The sequence below is a fragment of the Mangifera indica genome, chromosome 7 (genome assembly GCF_011075055.1).
Source record: "Mangifera indica cultivar Alphonso chromosome 7, CATAS_Mindica_2.1, whole genome shotgun sequence".
Lineage (NCBI taxonomy): Eukaryota > Viridiplantae > Streptophyta > Magnoliopsida > Sapindales > Anacardiaceae > Mangifera > Mangifera indica.
Window position 1 is genome coordinate 14738185 of NC_058143.1, and position 19199 is coordinate 14757383.

At 33.6% G+C, this 19199-nt stretch overlaps 1 protein-coding gene across 4 annotated transcripts; it reads left to right on the forward strand.

Moving 5' to 3' along the window:
* Window positions 1–588: 588 nt before the first annotated feature.
* On the forward strand, window positions 589–19162 carry LOC123220736 (protein CHROMATIN REMODELING 20-like). Of its 4 annotated transcripts, XM_044643300.1 has the most exons (28): window positions 589–755; window positions 1865–1956; window positions 2691–2828; window positions 5127–5283; window positions 5450–5512; window positions 5587–5682; window positions 5760–5852; window positions 6542–6732; window positions 6810–7053; window positions 7525–7638; window positions 8088–8171; window positions 8652–9251; window positions 10072–10361; window positions 10622–10712; window positions 10795–11010; window positions 11430–11549; window positions 12337–12503; window positions 14067–14208; window positions 15191–15340; window positions 15431–15486; window positions 15574–15874; window positions 16446–16563; window positions 17120–17181; window positions 17335–17561; window positions 17669–17872; window positions 17976–18054; window positions 18123–18391; window positions 18543–19162. In XM_044643300.1, exons 4-28 carry the CDS (start codon window positions 5164–5166, stop codon window positions 18934–18936), a joined length of 4491 nt encoding a protein of 1496 aa, XP_044499235.1. In that variant the 5' UTR covers window positions 589–755; window positions 1865–1956; window positions 2691–2828; window positions 5127–5163; the 3' UTR covers window positions 18937–19162. The 4 variants fall into 4 exon arrangements, with proteins under 4 accessions (XP_044499235.1, XP_044499234.1, XP_044499236.1 ...); XM_044643299.1 differs by lacking the exon at window positions 1865–1956; XM_044643301.1 differs by lacking the exons at window positions 1865–1956; window positions 2691–2828.
* Window positions 19163–19199: the final 37 nt, after the last annotated feature.

Consider the following 19199-nt stretch of genomic DNA (forward strand, 5'->3'; position numbering starts at 1 on the left):
CATTGTTGATCCATTTTAAGCTCCATCATTTATTAATATTTAATTTCTTCAAATAAATTGATGATCATATTGATTATAATTAATTTATAAATTGTTTAATAATAAAATTATATGTATATATTTTCGATTTATAATTTAAATATATAAATGATGTATTATTATATGATTAAATAATTTTGAATTAAAAATAAAATATCTAATCACATTATGATATATAATTTATATACATAAATTATGTATTAAAAATATATATATATAAAATTGCTTATTTTAAAAACAATAAAACTATAGATGTAAATAATATATATAATTTTATATATAAATAATAATATATCATTATACAATTAAATATTATTTTTTTAATTAAAAGATAATATATAATTATTTATATATAAAATTATACGTATTATTTGTGTGTAGAAGTGGGGCATTCAACTTTATACTAAATTTTTATAAACTTCAAATTCAAAACAAATTAAAATTTCCATAAAAAGTATAATAGAATCTTTACATTAAAGAAAAAACAAAAAATATTTAATAATCTAAAATTTTAATTATTAAGACACTTCAAATTTACCGAAACCCGACCAAACGAAGTGACGCAGGACGAAGGTTTTTTTCACTGTAAGAAATATAAAAATAAAACTTTTTCCCTCCTCTGAGTTCTTCACCCAATTGACTCTCTCTGCCTCGCTTTAATCCCAAGTCTCCTCCATTCACTTCGTACTTCAGTCAAATTCGCTCTCCAATTTTCGGTATTTATTTACCTTTTTTTTTTTAATATTATATTTATGTTCTTCCTTTTGATTCATGTTTTTCGTATGAAGTTGAATTTTGTGTAGTTGAAGTACATGTAATTGTCCTTTTTTTACCTTCTGATTGATTTGTTGCTTTGATTCTGTTTTATATGGATCTGTTGAAGTTAATGTCAATGGTTTAGAGGGAGTAAAGTGGAGTATATGGTAATTAGTGTTGTTTAATTAGGGCTTAGGTGGTTTTTTGTTTTGCTGTTGGAAACGAATTGGTTTTTTTTTTTTTTTCCAGAAGTGTGCATTGCATTTGAAAGCAACAAGTATGAAACTTGTTGGGTTTGTGTTATTTTGACTAATAGATGGCTGTATTTATTGCAGTTTAATGGTTTATATATGGTTGCATTTTGTTTCGTGAAGTTTAGAGGCATTTCCCACTGTTTTTAGATTAAGTTTTGCAGTTTTTTTAGAGAGTTCATTTGTGAATGTGTGAAGTTTAACTTTGAATTAATGGTTGGTCTGTTAAAACTTTGAAATTTCATAGTTTTTCACGGTAGTCCATGCAAAAGTTGAGAGCTAGTGAAACTAGCAGATATCTTCATGGCATTGTGGAATTGAAATGGCTTGAGAATGTGTTTGATTGCATTATTAGTATTCTTGTTCTTTATATGAGTTTCTCTAATAGTGTAGATATATAAAGGAGTAGCTTCACAACTTATAACCTTAATTGACCAATCTATAATGTGATTCACAAAGTTGTACATGGTTAAGAATCGTTATTTATAAATTTTCAACTCTTTTTTATGCATATTTTTGAAGATGACACGAATTGAAAACTTTCTAGCCTTCTAGGTGAACGATTGTTAGTGGAAAGTTCAAAAGGGAAGTTGCAATGCATCAATAGCTTACTTACGTGTCTAAAAAAGGTGTCCTTATTTTCTATCTTCCTTTCTTTTAATAATAATTTGCTTGTTTCCTAGCCAAAACAAATAAGAAGCTTTTTGTAATTCTTGGAGATAAAAAAGTGGTTTCAATTTGATTTACTATCATAAGAAGGCATATAAATGAACATGTGATGGTTCATGGAGTGCAATAAGACAATGTTTATCCTGCAGAATAAATCAGGTATAGCTGGGAGACCTACAGTGTCAATTGATCCAGCTTGAACAGCCTAGGGATTATCTGGCCAGTGGTTTCCCTGGATCAGGTTCAGTTCTGACATTTTAAAAATAAATTCTGATATAAAAAGAAGAATGAATTTGAAAATTGCAGAAAAATGTGAACCACCTATACCTAGTATCGATTGTGTTAGCATGCCCTCATTCTTCTATGTTTTGGAAATGATGGCTCTTGAATCCTTGAACCCTTTTATAACAATGAGTAGAAGAGAGAGAGCAACTCATTTCATTGAGGGTGGACTACATATATCATAACCACTTTGCAAGGACCTTTCATGGAACAATAATAACCTATTGGAGGACCAATGACACAAATTTATTCTCCTTGTACTTAGAAACAGGGAAATTCAGGGAAATGGGAGAATTGTGACGTAGGAACATGTATGCCGTGAATTAATAGGCAGTGCCTTTTTGGGCTTGGCTTTTTTTAAAAAATTTTTTGTGTGTGTTTGGGCCTAATTTAGCTGAAATAATGGATAAAAAATTAGTCTCGATCCTCAAATAATTTAGGACCTTCCTAGGTTTTACTCAGACCTAGACCTAACATCCCTTCGCCACCTTAGGTGAACCTTGGGTTGGGTCAAATGATTAGCACTTAGTTGTGGTTTTGTCCATCCCTTGTGAAATTTAGTTTCATGTGTATACTTTGCTTCAGAAAATGTAGAACGACAATTATCTTGGTTATGATAGAATTCACTCCCTTGTGTGTTCAAAAAAGTATCATATAATATATATTTCTTTAATTTTTAATAACTTCTCTCAGGAACATAAAAGGTAGCAGTGTATATGATCAATTCCTTTGGATACTGGCTATTGCTAATTCTTCCTTTGACCATACTCATCAAAGGGTGACACATCAGCCAATGAACACCAAAGTAGTAGTTTGGAAAAACTACTTCAGGTTTGAACATTAAAATGCATTAAACGTTGAGGGTTTTTTTTTTAATTTTTTAATTTTTTTCTTCTTATCTTTTTGATAAGAAACAGATAAATATCATTGACTGAAAATGCATTTAACTTTGAGTAAAAAATTTGTCAATTCTTTTTATGATGAGAAACTGAATTATTAAAGACAAAAGTTTACAAGTGTGAACCATAGTTATATTTTTAAAGCAGAAAGAAGGCACTTACAATATAAAGAATCATTTAATGATAAAAAAAATCTGAAAATAAATACATGCCAAATAGGGAAAATCACCTTAATACAGTGGAAAAGCTTAAAATGGTTATTATTATTCTTATTCTTATTATTATTTACATTTGTAAGAAACTGAAAATGATTTATTTTGTAATTAAGAGTTGTCTTAATGTGTGCAAAGTGGTGGTGAAATTTTTTTTTAATAATGCTTCCTGAGTATTGGAACAGTGAATGGCTTAGGAGTCAATATCAGATTTGAATTTACTGATAAAAAACAAACCAAAAGTTGCATTATTATTCTTCCAATTTTTAAAAGTTTGTATAAGCCTACCATTTTTGTGCTGAAAAGTGAAATACTTGGATAGTTGTGAAAAGACAACATAATCAAGAGAAAGACTTGAATATTTATGTGTTATTGATTGAGAAGTGTGTTGTGAACAATTGAAAAGCATTTCAAACTAAGCTTATTAGTTTCTGAATTGATCTAATGCTGAGGGTGAATTCAATGGCTTACTTTAATTTGTCATACCGCTAACACGTCAAGAGAAAAGTTTGTTTTGCAACTTGCTGGACGCACCCACCTCATTAATTAAAGGGGACTTGTTTTGGAAACAAAAAGCAACAACACAACACCACACACATGAAAATTGCTGTGTAGCCTGACCTCATCTTAAGCGTTACTGAATTTCTTTTCCTTTTGAAGCTTGCTTTTTGACATTATCCTGTTTCTTGTTTATATTTTCTCCCTCATCAGAGTTGTTTGCAGTTTATCCAAATTCTATACTTCGTATGTGAGTTATAAATCAAAGCAATTTACTTCATAAGGAATTTCTCCTTTGGTATTCAATTTGTTTTGCTTGTGGAATATATTTGCTTCTGATTATCTTTTTGATTTTCAATATTTTTTCTTCATTTTGAGGGTTAAGAGGTTTTGTCTTGGTGTTTTCCATTTATCTATTTTTTTGATAGGAAACAAATACATATATTTTTTTGATTTATTATATGCCCCTTCTTTGATGCCATTTATCATTTTCATTTTTTGAAAGATTTTGACATCATCAATACTCTTAATCAAAATGTTTTTTAATGATGTTTTATTATTTTTTTGACTTGACGAGGTTGGCGATGTCATTTTTTTTATCATTTTACAATTATGTATGCATCGCTTTCACATGCCATCATGTGGATGGCTCTAATTTTTCAGTGAAATACCTTCTCTTTTCACTTTTTTTTTTCTTATTTTAAAAAAATTCTTTATGTATGCTCTCTTGGGTTGGTACATTTGCCCCAAGTGTTGCCAAAAGCTAAATTATGTATTTTGATTTGGAACCCTTCTCAAATTACTGTTTACTATTAAACAGTTTCAATAATGCTCAATTTGATGGTTATTATAAATTCAACTACTTCTATTAATCTTTTTGATGGCTGCTATTTTTGGCCATTAAATTTCAATATGATTTACTGCTTTTGTAAAATTAGTAAAAAAATTGAATGTTTTATATTAATTAATTTAGTAAGCCAGATGGTAGGTGTAGCTCTTAATTGACTATATTTTCATTTCTAATACGGGAAGTATATAATTGATTCCCCTTTTCTTTTGGTTTATACATTTTTTCTAACATATTCAGATGTAAATGAATTGTTAAAATATGTAACATTTTGGCCCACCTTTAAAATGATGCAATCTAAACTGTTGATACATTGAGTTAACATTTTTGTTATCATATTGTGGTCCACCTTTAAAAGAAGATGTTTGCAAGAGGGATAGTAAATTGGACTGGGTTATCCTTGCTGATTTATATTATGTATATATAGAAGAAATGGTCACATTGGTTTATATTTTTGGATGCTTTTTTTCTTTTTTTTTTCAAAGCCTCTGTAAATGCTTCAATATTTATCTGTTCACGTCATGACATTTTTTATTTTCCTTGGATCAATGTAATAATTGGTTTCATTTAGGTTGTCCTGTGTGTTTCATCCAACAAGGGACATTAGTTTATTAAGATATGCCTTGCTTATTTTTCTGATTTGTTTATTCATATCTCTTTGGGCACTGTTCAGAGGGTTGCTTCTTTCATTGATGTGACTGGATTAAGAGATGGAGGACAAACATGAGGAAATGGAGGATATCGAGAGTGCTTCCGGTGACTCTTTTATTGCTGACTCAGATGATGATACGCCATCTATTTCTGGACAAGATGATGAATTGCACATTGAGGCTAGTTGAAAATTATGTTTTCTTTTCTTCATAGTTACACATTTTTTTTTCCGGTTTGGCAGATTGTTAAGAACTGTTGCTTTTGTGATACATTGCTGTTCTAATTCCAGCTTCCTCTTGGACCTCTTTTTGCACTTTTGTTTTATTTTCCATCTTTCTTTTGCAGGAACATTTGACCGAGGTAGAAATAGAAGAGCTGGTTGCTGAGTTTTTGGAAGTTGAGAGTAAGGTATTATATGTCATTGTTTGAATTTGACTTCTATTGGGAATTTTACTTTGATAGTTTCCTCATACTTATTTTAGGCTGCAGAGGCTCAGGAAGCACTTGAACCCGAGTCCCTTGCCAAAGTGGAGTGTGAGGTTAGAGAGGAGTTGGCACAAACTCTTCATGAGATTGATGTTAGTTTTCTGCATCTATCTCCCTCTTTTGAATCTGGTGGCTTGGGCCTATTGCTGACCTTCTTAGTTAACTACAGTTGAAGGTGGCTGTTGAAGATGAAATGACTGCTTATAGAGAGCAATGGGAAGCAGTGCTGGATGAACTCGAAACAGAGAGTGCTCACTTGTTGGTCTGCTTCTTTCTTCAGTTTTGAGTAAAATCTTTGGTTCTCGATGTGTATTTTATGCTATATATTCCAAGAAAATTTTTTATTTTTTCTTGAAAAATCAACATTTTGTATAAGTCTACATTTGTTAACCGAAAAGTTCATAATTTTGTGGCTTTCTTTTTCATTTTTATTCCTTTTGAGGGAATTGAAGAGGAGATTTTGTAGTTATGTTGGGCAATTTCTTATTCTATTGTCTTTTATGTTGCGTTAAGGTCTTCTTTCCTCAACAAGCTTGTTTTGTTATAATTCAGTTATTGGATTTTAAATTGTGGATTTGGTTAAGCTTAAAGTAAAAGCCTTCATTTTGCTTCGTTTAAGTATTTTAGTCACTATTTTTGTTTTTAACATGCCATAGATTCTTTTCTCAGGAAGAAATTTAGTCTTGTGTGGAGTGGTTCAAATTTTTGCTTAGCCTGTGTCCTCCAACATGTCGATGTTTGATGAGAAATATCCTTTTTTCTTTTTTGCTTTTTGACTTCAATTGTTTAGTGGCATACTTTACCCAATGAATAGCATATTTGTCACTTTTTTTGAAAATTATTATAGGCAGAAACATCAAAATGTGTTTGGTGCAATTTTTTTTTTTAAATTCTTGCCGAGTATTTTTTTGAAAATGTAATTAAATTATAGTTTGTTTTGGTTTTATACAGGAACAACTTGATGGGGCTGGTATTGAGTTACCAAGCCTATATAAGTGGATTGAAAATCAGGCTCCTAATGGTTGCTGCACTGAAGCTTGGAAAAAAAGAGCACACTGGGTAGGATCTGAGGTCTCTGGTGAAACGAACAAGTTAATAACTGATGCCGAGGAGTATCTTCAAACCCAAAGGCCTGTAAGAAGGTATGGTCCTGCGTTGGTATTATGGATTGTTCAGGTGCATATGTTTATTTCATATGAATGTACATTTTTGGGTTCAGGCGACATGGTAAACTGTTGGAGGAGGGTGCTAGTGGATTTCTGCAGAAAAAACTTGTTAGTGATGATAGCAAGGAGGCTGAAACAGAAATTACAGACCTTGATTGGAACTCTGTCAACAAAATATTTTCTGGTGATGTTTCTGAGGAGTGTAAATTTGGTGGCAAGCATTGGGCTTCTGTGTACTTTGCAAGTACTCCACAGCAAGCTGCTGCAATGGGACTCAAATTTCCTGGAGTCGATGAGGTGACTTGGTTTTATCTGATAATTTGCTACCTTATGACATGATTGCCTTCTACATATTGGCCCAAACATTGATGTTACAGCCAAATGTCATGACATCATGGTTTTACCTACTTATGACTACTCTATTGGCAAAGTTTATAATCTAACTTATTTTTAGAATGTTATATATACACGAGAGTGTGTATAGTTTTGAGCAATATTTTAAGTGATGGAAGTCTCAAGTTGATGGTCAAGAGTAGATTGGGGTTATTTTGTGGCTTCTAACTCTTATTGGTTGTTGCCTATGAATTAACAAGTTTTCTGATCTATCATTCTGCTATTAATTTTTATAGCCTTTCCCTCCCTTCTTTTCTCTATGCGTGTGTATATGTGTTTGTCTATCAATATTTTGGCCTTGTGTTTTGTTCAACTTAGTGCTATTGGGTTTAAAGCTTTGTTTTAATCAGTTCGAAAAAAATTTGAATTTTCCAGGTAGAGGAGATCGAAGACATTGATGATGATTCCAATGATCCATTTGTTGCCGATGCCATAGCTAATGAAAGAGAATTGATTCTTTCTGAAGAGCAAAGAAAAAAATTTAGAAAGGTATGTCAGTATCCATTTGATTAACAATTTTATTTGCTTTCCTCAATTTAAAAATATCAGTCATGGAAGTGTTGCGTCTGTCTCATTTGAGATCCATTTGGCTGAACAATTCCTCCATTTTCTGCTGCATGTTCAAAACTAAACACATGTTCTGGAAAAAAAGTGGAACTCACATCCACACTGAGTAAACATCTGAAAATTGAGAGTTAGGTGTATTTGTCACTGTTTTTGGGGGTGGGAGATAGGAGTATATTGAGTACAAATGTCACTTAAAAAATTGAGGCAGTTTTTATAAGAAACAAATTTATGTGGTATCTATACAATGTGAATGGAATAACTTTGTGGATCTATTTATGATCAATCTCATTATAATTAATGGTTGAGTATATTGTTTACTATTTAGACACGAGTGTTAAAGTTCATGTGACCAAATCCTTTTCCATTTGAAGGTCAAAGAGGAAGATGATGCAAATATCGATCGCAAGCTTCAACTACATTTGAAACGAAGGCGGCATCGAAAAAGATCGAAACTGGTATAATGTCCATACATATTGGTTCTATTGTTCTAAACAAGTGGTGTAGTCTTAGTTAATTTATTAAAAATTTCTGAACCATCTGTTTTCAATGATTTTTCTGCTCATAAAAAAAAATTAAGGAAAATAAAAAAGAGAAAAACTTTGTATAACATTCTTGTACAGTCACAAGAGTGATGCTGATGTAGATTCTTAATTGATCTTTTTGTACATATGTGACAGTTTATCTTTTGTCATGTTAATGATTTTCAAGTTTTACAGTTTCCAGTATTCAGACCAGTAGTACAATTATGGATGTCATTTGTTAAAGAGTGAAGGCGTTACGTTGCATTGTTTAAGAGTGTCATACTTGGGTTTCTCACAACCTGTGGACATGGATATGTGTCTCAATTAGGGGAGCTAATGTTAGGTGTTAAGGCTTAAGTAACATAATCTTCCTCCTTCATGATATCTATCTACTTTTTTCTATTTTTGAATCAGGGAGCTACCCAAAAAGAAGTTTTTTCTGTTGATGGTGTGATCAAAAGTAATTCAGATGAACCCCAGCCTTTTGTTGATTCTTCTAATTATCTTTTTAGCAATAAAACTCATGAAGATGGTGAAGGCATGCCTGACAAAAGCAATGAGGTTACCAGGCAAAACTTGCAGACTGATGTGGTTGAAAGTCCCAGAAAGTTGGATAATTTTGACAAGGCGAGGCCAAAGAGTAATGGCACTTCTTCAATGTCAGATTCTACTTTTTCTGATTCCACTGAATTGAGAGGCTGCAAGCGTTCCAATGAGACTGAGGAGCCAAATGGTGATAAAAAACGGATTCGGCCTATTATCATAGATTGTAATGAAGAAGCTAATGTGGTGAATGATAAATCTGTTTGCACCAACTTGGAACATCATTCTGTCTGGCATGAAAATTTTAATGTTTCTGTCACTGCTGATTCTCTTCCTTCCCAGAGTTTGAAGGGAAAATTCTTTTGTACTGCCTGTCAGAAGGTGGCCTCCGAAGTTCACCCACATCCACTTATGAAAGTAATCATTTGCAAGGATTGTAAAAGCTTGTTGGAACAAAAGATGCATGTGAAGGTACGGACTTGGTAGTTTTTGTACATTTCAGTAGATTGATTCCTGTAGTCTATAAATTTGGGTAGCGGAATAATAATAATGTTGGTAACCCAAAGTGTTATTTTCTTTCAAAAACCCAACTTTGAAGGAAGCATCATTTGGCAAATTAGATTTGCTAGAAAGACATAAGAAAAATCTCAGAATTAACCTCTATTCACATTTTCCGATGCATCTACATCTTTCTATTAGGATCAAGAAAAGGATAATTGAATAAAGTTTTTGAATATCTATATGTGTCTATCTTTGTACTGACTTTGTATCTGTGTATAATGATCAATGGAATTTTGCAGCTGTATGTGTCTGACCTAATGACTAGTGTTATAATTACTATGTGTACGCTATAATCTGATTACATTTGATGATTTAGTGGGATGGAATTTCTTTTTGAAATTTTCTTTTGTGTTTATTCACCATGTGCTAAGGATAAGAGAAAAAAATTGCTGAGAAGCAATAAAATGCATGATAAATTGCCTTTCTTTTTTACTAATGCTTTGACTATTAAGTTTGTTTTTTCTTAATTCTACATTCGGCGCACTAGATTGGGTTTCTTAAATTTTGTGTCATCAAGTGTATAGAATTTAAACAAACATGCTGCTGGAGCAATAAACTAGTTTTTTGACGAGCTTTGATACTCACAAAGATCATTAGGCTGTTTTCAGTTAGTACTTACATCCAGTAACAACAGTATTCATTGATCATTGCTCTGCTTGATTGTTTTTAAATGATAATCTGAACTCATATTTCATGTTGGAATTTGTATTAAATTAATTGATTGTGGCAGGATGCTGACTGCTCTGAGTGTTTCTGTGGATGGTGTGGACAAAGCAGTGATTTAATAAGTTGTAAGTCATGCAAAGTATTGTTCTGTACCACTTGTGTGAAGAGGAATATTAGTGAAGCATGCTTATCTGAGATCCAGGCCTCTTCCTGGCATTGTTGTTGCTGCTCTCCAAGTCTCTTGAAAAGACTGAACTTAGAATTTGAGAAAGCCATTGGCTCAGGAGACCTTACAGTTTCTAGCTCTGAAAGTGATTCAGAGAGTTCAGATGCTGACAGTAATCAGACAGTAGGGTATGATGATTTCCTCTGTGAACTGAAATGAGCATGTAATTTTTAATGATTTTATTGAATGGTCTTTGCCGACTGCATTTTCTATTGTTTTATGAAACTACGATAACTTTAAATTCCTTTGACTTTTTGCAATAACAAAATTTTTACACATGCTTTTGAACTGACTCATTTATTACTATTCATTTAGTAACAAAGTTCTTTCTTGATGGACTTCTATGGGCACCCTCACTTATTCCTATCTCTCTCTCTCTCTCTCTCAGCCACAAGAGAAAGCAAAAGAAGAAAATCCGGAGGATTCTAGATGATGCTGAATTAGGAGAAGAAACCAAAAGAAAAATTGCTATTGAAAAGGTACCTTTAAATTGGTTGATTTGTTTAGTCCATGCTGATTTTGTATACCAAATAATATATTGTGGTAAAAAAAATTTTGTAGGAGCGCCAAGAGCGTCTAAAATCTTTGCAAGTGCAGTTTTCTGCCACATCTAAAATGACAAGCTCTGCAAGTTTTGAAGGGGACTTGCCGACTGCTGCTAGTGCCGAAGTGCTTGGTGATGCCATTACTGGTTACATAGTGAATGTTGTGCGGGAAAAAGGTGAAGAAGCTGTGAGAATTCCACCAAGCATATCAGTGAAATTGAAGGCTCATCAGGTTTTCCTTTTATTCTTGTAGAGTATTTAATTATGAACTATCTTTCATGTTGTATATAATTTAACATGAAATATTGTCTGGAAATTTCAGTTTGGCTGATTGTTCTCAGTAATTGTATTATTATTTTGGGTGGGCCTGCTGTTGCAAATTTTGCTGATGTTAATGTACTATATTTTGACCTAGCCTGAGGCTAATGCTATATAGAATGCATTTTGAACCTGCAACCATTGGCAGTAGCTGTTTGTGAGAAAATAAATTTGGGGTTGTTCATGGGGCAAGTTTGAAGTTGGTGTGTGAGCCTCGAAGATATATAGCTTCTTGTCATTTGCTTGAATTTGTTGGCAGAGGCTATCTGTTGCAGTTATTTGATTTTATGACCTTGAAGGTGTTATCATGGAAATCTTAATTTATTTTTGCAGGTAGTAGGGATAAGATTTATGTGGGAAAATATTGTACAGTCAATCAAAAAAGTGAAGTCTGGAGATAAAGGGCTTGGTTGCATTCTGGCTCATACAATGGGCCTTGGTAAAACATTCCAGGTATTACGTTTGGTGCTTCTCTTGGATATTCTGTTTTCTCTGCTCGCTAGAAGTAACCATATTTTCGTTATACAATGGGCTTTGACATAACACTGTGTTGTCACCTTCGTAGTATGAGCTAGATATGCAAGGGAAGGGAGCAAATATTTTCTGGGTAGCCCTAGCATCATATGTTGCTCTACGCGTGCAGCATATTTTTGCTTTCTCAATTAGGCAGAAACCTAGTGGAAGTTATATGTCCTCATTCTTTTGTGGGTGATTTGGCAAGAAACTAATAGTTTATGTTTGAGGGAAACAAAAGGAGGATTTGAACTACCCATGGGATAGAATCCCTTATTTGCTTCTATGTTGGTCTTAGTTTAAAAGATTTGTTGAGATTCTTCGATTTTCATGATACATTTTCAACTAGGATGGGATGTAAAGTTTTATTTTTGGGGTTCGCTTTCATATGCTATTACAATGGTTTTGGGCTGATATAATATATCAGATATAGAATTGTTTATGAGCTTTGGTTTTGTTATGTATACATTCTTGATGCTTTTTGAACTGCTGTCTTGTTTCTAGCTGGTTCACTCTTGTAATCTTGCACCCTGTTCAAAATAATCTTTTCCAGCTTCCCAATGGAAAAAAAAAAAAACAAATAAAATATAAATAAAAGAGAGAAGTTAATAACTGTGTTTTTTGTATGTTTAAGTTTTGAGAATAATTTTTAGCATCTTATGTGGCCTCTACATATTTTATTTGTTTGATGGATGTGTTTGCCTGATTTGCCAAAATATATTTTCAGGTTATAGCCTTCTTGTACACAGCAATGAGAAGTATTGACTTGGGTTTAAGAACTGCACTTATTGTCACCCCTGTAAATGTGCTTCACAATTGGAGGCAGGAATTCATGAAGTGGAGGCCTACAGAGGTCAAACCTCTCCGTGTCTTCATGTTGGAGGATGTATCAAGGTCTAATTATATGTTTTTATTTTTTTCATTTCTTACAAAAACTTATCTATTAATCATGATGGGCATTATTTCCCTTTTCCAGGTTTACTATTGAATTTTCTAAATTTGTGTATAATCTTGTCATATGATGCACATGTCCTGATTTGTATATTCTCAAAATTTGATTATACACACTTATCATACCAATGTATTGAGTTTTATTTTCAGCTATAAATATGGTTGCTGTTTAGTAGAGTGTTACTTAACGCAGACAGGTTGAATTTTAATGTCAAAACTACTGCTTTCCGTGATGAGGAAAATTGTGTCCACCAACACAGTTTGGAAGCTCAGGTTGTCTAATAATTGGATGCAAGAATTCTTTCGGTACTGACTTCTGGATGGTGGCTTGAGAAGGATTGCCTTTTAGGTCTGTGCTCGATATCTAATGACCTGTCATCAAATTGGATAGTTATCTTTCTTAAATACCCATATCCCTCAATCTTACCTTCTTGCTTTTGGAGTTCGAAACTGGGGGCTACACTCTACGACTTCTGTTGTCAAGAAACTCATGTGATATAATTTCCCAAATAGGTGGCCCTAAGGGAATTTCATTAATTTCAACCCTTGATCTCTTTGTTGAAACCTAGGGCTTTTACTACTAAGCACAGTCCTTGAGGTTAATTGTGTGCATGAAATAATATCTAAATATGTGTGGAATGGGATCAAATACGTTGTAGCATCTGGGTAGGAGACTTGAAGTAGGATTCATGGCAAAGAAAATGTACTGGAAATAGGATAGATGTGAAAATTTTCTTGGATGTGCTTACAAGGGTATGCAGACAACAATGTATGAACATTCTTTTACTTTAATCTTTCTGGATTGTCCAGATTTTTTGAATTGTAAGAGAATTGTTGGCTTTGGTTGTTTTTGCACTGAATTACAAATTCACTTGATCTGTAAAGGAATAATGAAAAATGAAGGGATGCAATTTTGGGGATTAAAATCAGAGATCTATGGGTTGATCTGGTTTGTCTTGGATAAAATGGTTGGAATCTTCTTATTGTTGGTTCTTTTGGTGGACTGAGGTGCTAGTTGAGATAACTCCTTGCCTGTTGTGCATGATCTTGAGTTGTTATGGAGCACTTTCAAGAGTTTTGAGTGATGTGATTTCATTTGTCATTGTGAACTTTGCAATGCTGATTTTTAAGTGGAAAATTATACTAAAGGTTAAAACTGGCTAGATGTGTGGTGTTGGTGAACTGGCCTTTGTAGCGGTTTTTATATTTTTTACTAGCTGTGGATGAAGATATTTCATTATATTGTTCTAGTAACCTATATTCAACATTGCAAGAGAGATGGAGAGGGATGATGCTTTGAAGTTCTGCGAGAAAACAGGACCACAGAAGAGACTGTATAAGCTTTTCCTTTTTATCTATGATTTAACCTTTACGTTTGTTTTCTTTTAGCTGTATGGAAGACACAGTTTTTCTTGTCAAAAAATTGGATTCTATTTTGATAGACACAGTCCCTATTGTTACTTACAATCTGTCTGATATGCTTTCTTCTATTATTACAATTGGCAGGGATAGAAGATCAGAATTACTTGCCAAGTGGAGGGCCAAGGGTGGTGTATTTATAATTGGCTATGCTGCTTTCCGGAACTTGTCCTTTGGAAAGCATGTGAAGGACCGGCAGATGGGTAGAGAAATTTGCCATGCCTTACAGGTTATTTTCAGTTTATAAAGTCTTATATTTAACATCTTGATACTATGATTCAGGGTAATTGGAGCTGAATTGAACCTTTGTCTTCAGTTTAACTGTTACCAATAGAGGTGCCTTTGAAGTCTAAGATCTTGCTAAATCTTTATATAAATTAGTTTTTTTTTTTTCCTCTTTTCATTATGAATAAGAAAATTCATTATGTCATAAGAACTTTCTGTTTGAAGTATGATAATTTCATCCTCTATCAGTTGGGAAATCTAAAAGTATGTTTTTGCAGTCTTGTCAGTGTTATATTTTAAATGTTATGATATTATTTGTTAACAGTTTCATGGTTTAAAGAAATATAAATCATTGATTTCTTCAGCGCCCTCTTTGCTTTACATTTCTGGAAAAATTTGTTTTAATTAGTGAAAGATAGCTAGGTATTCTAGAGTCTTGTGGGCCCTGTAAAGAATTTAAACGTTTGGGAGGAAGAAAGAAGGTGAACAAATTGTGGATTTTTTGTTTTCTGTGGGGAGGAATCTGCTGAATATTGTAGGGTGGGGTTTATTTTCTTGCTTTTATAAGTGTTGGTCTCTAATATGTTGAAGGATATTCCAGTTTCTTATTTAGAAAAGTTAAGAAGTTGTAGTTGATTTCTGTTTTGGGTTGTCTTTTTGTGAAAGTAGTGTGTCATTTTTGATGGACTGCTGCTCTACCTTTCTGTAATTTTTTGGATAGAACTTTTTCTTATTGAAAATTAAAAAAATAATAATAATAAATGGAGAAAGACATGTTTCTTGTATGATTGGTGGTTGAGTTCTCTGGATGTTTGTTACTAGGAATTTTCTGTATTATAATTTTCTTTTTTTGGTGTTAATTTGTCCATATTTTCATGCAATTGATAGAAATTTTGAATAGTTGTTTTATGCCATGTGCTCTCTTTTGATATTGCAATTCCTTCATAAAATTTTCCCCTTAATAAAATTTTATTTTCGTATTCTAGGAGGGACCTGATATACTTGTTTGTGATGAGGCCCATATGATTAAGAACACCAGGGCTGACACAACTCAAGCCTTGAAACAAGTGAAATGCCAAAGAAGGATTGCATTGACTGGATCACCTCTTCAAAACAATCTCATGGAATATTATTGTGTAAGTCTGCACTAAAGCTATTAATTCTGGTATATTAATTTTTATTCCTTATTTTCTATTATGATTTTTATTGGATTTATTGTGGAACAGATGGTTGATTTTGTAAGGGAAGGTTTCCTTGGTAGCAGTCATGAGTTTAGGAACCGGCAAGATTTCATCACTGAATATTAACTGATTTTTATATACTTTTTACTTGGATTGGTTTACCTCAATCATGTTTTTCTTGTATGCAGCTTCCAGAATCCTATCGAAAATGGTCAGCATACTAATTCAACATCTGAAGATGTTAAAATTATGAATCAGAGGTCTCATATCCTCTATGAACAACTAAAAGGATTTGTCCAGAGAATGGACATGAATGTGGTGAAGAAGGACTTGCCTCCAAAAACTGTCTTTGTAATAACCGTGAAACTCTCTCAACTGCAGAGGAAACTATACAAGAGATTCCTTGATGTGCATGGGTTTGCAAATGATAAAGTCTCTAATGAAAAGATAAGGAAGAGCTTTTTTGCTGGGTATCAGGCCTTAGCTCAGGTGTTTTTCTAGGCTTAGACGTTAATTGCAGGTGCATCTAAGCATGTGTCTGAAGCATGTCATTGATGCATGCAACTAGTGTTGGTAGCATTAGATTGTTATGGTTAAAAGTTTTGAGAACCAATCTTAGTTTTAAGGAAGAAGAGAGTGGAGAGGACAAATTAAGTATGCATGTTTTCTGATAAAAGTTTTGGAAAACTGAAATGGGGTTGTAAAATGTTGGACTTGGTTCATGTCAGGTTAATATATATTTATGGAAAGTTAGAAGATAAAACATTTATATTGTTGCATACAGGCATTTGCTATATTGAAGACAGGATGTGATGTCTTGATAAGATACCCTGGCAGATTCAATACTTGTATGGAGACCAGTACTAATATAATGTGCATGCATGGAAAATTTGTTTCACTACTGCAATTTGTCTGTGTTATTTAGTCTTGAAAAGTGCATGAAGATAATGAAATGAATCAATTACTCTACTGTTTTAACCCACGTTTAATGCATTTCATATTATTTACATTTATGCTTCTTCTTTGAGTTTTTTGATGGAAGTGTCTTTCATCCTAGCAGATATGGAACCATCCTGGTATCTTACAATTGAAAAAAGAAGATAGGGGCTGCTTAAGCCGTGAGGACGCTGAGGACAGTTCCAGCGACGAAAACCTAGATTATAATGTGGTAATAGGAGGTATTCTTCGAATTTTCCTTTTGCTTTAATGTAAAATAATGCATGGATATTGTGCCTTGAGTACTTTAGAGCTTTTGGATTTATGGATTTGCTATATTTAATTAATGTGGAGCAGTATCTGAAATTGATAACTGGGGTTCTGCTGCAGTCACGATTGGTGACCTTAGAGTAAACAATACCAGATAGGTTGGTATAGTAAAAAGAGTATGGAAAATCAAAGAATCTCACAAAGTCCTCCTAGAAGTCTTGCTGAGCATCTTAATGATAACATACTATTATTAGAAGCAAAGAAAATTTACCCTTGAGTTTTCTGATACTTGGGCCAGGCCTGACAGAATTATGGAAAATTTCTTTCAACAAGATTTAGGTAACACACCTGCAGGCATTCATAACCTAACTAATAATTTATATTGTCACTTATTTGGAATTTTTCCTTCCATAATAATTTCTTGAGACTTATGTATTAGAGTGCATGTAATCTATTCTCATATCATTGTTTGAGAAATATAGTATGTATTGATTTAGTGTTTAATATTTAATGCTTCATGATTGACAGAGAAGCCAAGGAATACAAATGATGTTCTGCCAGGAAAGAATGATGATGGCTTTTTTCAACAGGTTTGAGTTTGGACAAATTTGATCATCCATTGTCAGTTTTCTGTTTTACTTGTTTTGGGGTGAATATTCTGCAGGTAGTTTGTGGTACTAAAGTTTGTAGCAGTAGCATTCTCTTTCTTTCTTTAAGGATAATTTATAATTATTTCTTAACAGGATTGGTGGAAAGATCTTTTGCATGAACATACTTATAAAGAGCTTGACTACAGTGGCAAAATGGTTTTGCTGCTTGATATTCTAACCTTGTGTTCCGACATGGGTGATAAAGCATTGGTTTTTAGCCAGAGTATACCAACATTGGACCTTATAGAGATGCATCTTTCAAAATTGCCTCGATCAGGCAAACAAGGGAAGTTTTGGAAAAAGGGAAAGGACTGGTATAGGTGGGTATTTTTTCTGCAAATTTTCATGTCATATTCCATTTAGGCATGAAATTCTTTTGTAATTTTGATTAAAAGCCTCTTTTCTTTTTATTGAATCTGCTGGACAGGCTAGATGGGAGAACCGAGAGTTCTGAAAGGCAAAAGTTGGTAGAGAGATTTAATGAGCCCTTCAATAAAAGGGTGAAGTGTACATTGATTTCAACTAGAGCTGGATCTCTGGGGATAAATCTTCATGCTGCCAACCGTGTAATTATTGTTGATGGTTCCTGGAATCCAACATGTGATCTTCAGGCCATATTTCGTGCTTGGAGGTGTGTTTCTTTGTTTGTTGGGCATGCAATTTGTGCTTGTGTGTGGATTCTAACTAATTTGCTTTAGAACTTAGGACTCATGATACTTTTTTCACATATGCAGGTATGGGCAAAAAAAGCCAGTTTTCGCTTACCGATTGATGGCACATGGAACTATGGAGGAGAAGATTTATAAACGTCAGGTAAGAAAATAAAAATTTTCTATTATGTTGTAGGGTTTCTGTTGTCTCATGAGGATAATGCTTCATAGGTGACAAAGGAGGGGCTTGCCGCAAGGGTGGTTGATAGACAACAAGTACATAGGACTATCTCCAAAGAAGAAATGTTACATCTCTTTGAATTTGGTGACGATGAAAACCCTGATCCTCTACCCAAACTGTGTGAAGAAAATGGACAAGAAAACAGTCAAACTACTACATGCAAAATAGGAAATTCTCTGAAGCATAAGTTGCCTTTTTCTCATGGAAGCTGCCCTTCTGACAAGTTAATGGAAAGTTTACTTGGCAAGCATCATCCAAGGTAGTTTATTTGAAATGTCACCCTGCATTTTTTATCTTTCTTCGGCTTTTTTTGAGAAGGTTTGATGTGTTACATTACTTTGTGAGCATTTCATTCTTGGTACTTAAAAAATCCCTGTCATGTAACCACATCCATTACCTTGTTTGGTTAGGTGGATTGCCAATTACCATGAACATGAGACCCTTCTGCAAGAGAATGAAGAGGAAAGGCTTTCGAAGGAGGAGCAAGACTTGGCCTGGGAAGTGTACTGGAGATCACTTGAATGGGAGGAAGTGCAGCGTGTACCACTTGATGAATCAGCACCAGAGCGAAAGCCTGCTCCTGTGTCAAACGTGGGTCCTCCCAAACCAGAGACCAGCAACATTACAGCACAACCGAGAGGCATTCTGAGGAGTCGTGTGGTGTTGAGGAAATGCACAAATCTTTCTCATTTGCTTACTCTTAGAAGTCAGGGCACAAAAGCTGGTTGCAGCACAGTATGTGGAGAATGTGCTCAGGAAATACGGTGGGAGGACCTAAATAGGGATGGCAAACCAGCTAGGTGAAAGGAAAAAAAAAAAAAAACTTACCTCCATTTTGCTCATAGTTTTGTTTTTAGCTGATGTAATTAATTATTGATTGTATATTAAGGCTTCAGTATGTTCAATAACGTTTTGGACATAATGTATTCTTTTTTGGGTGGTTAATTAAATTAGCCAATGTAGGAGGGCTTGTAACACACGGATATGGTCAAATATATCAAATCGTGACAAGATTGTTCTCTGGCTAAAAGACTTGTTTCCCCTCACGGTTTACTCTGTGTAACTTT

Bases quoted from the DNA above. Each gene is read 5' to 3' on its own strand.
- LOC123220736 (XM_044643300.1), top strand. From the start codon at position 5,164: ATGGAGGACAAACATGAGGAAATGGAGGATATCGAGAGTGCTTCCGGT. The intron at 15,875-16,445 runs GTGTTTTTCTAG...TCATCCTAGCAG, and splicing joins GGTATCAGGCCTTAGCTCAG to ATATGGAACCATCCTGGTAT. The intron at 16,564-17,119 runs GTATTCTTCGAA...CATGATTGACAG, and splicing joins TTATAATGTGGTAATAGGAG to AGAAGCCAAGGAATACAAAT.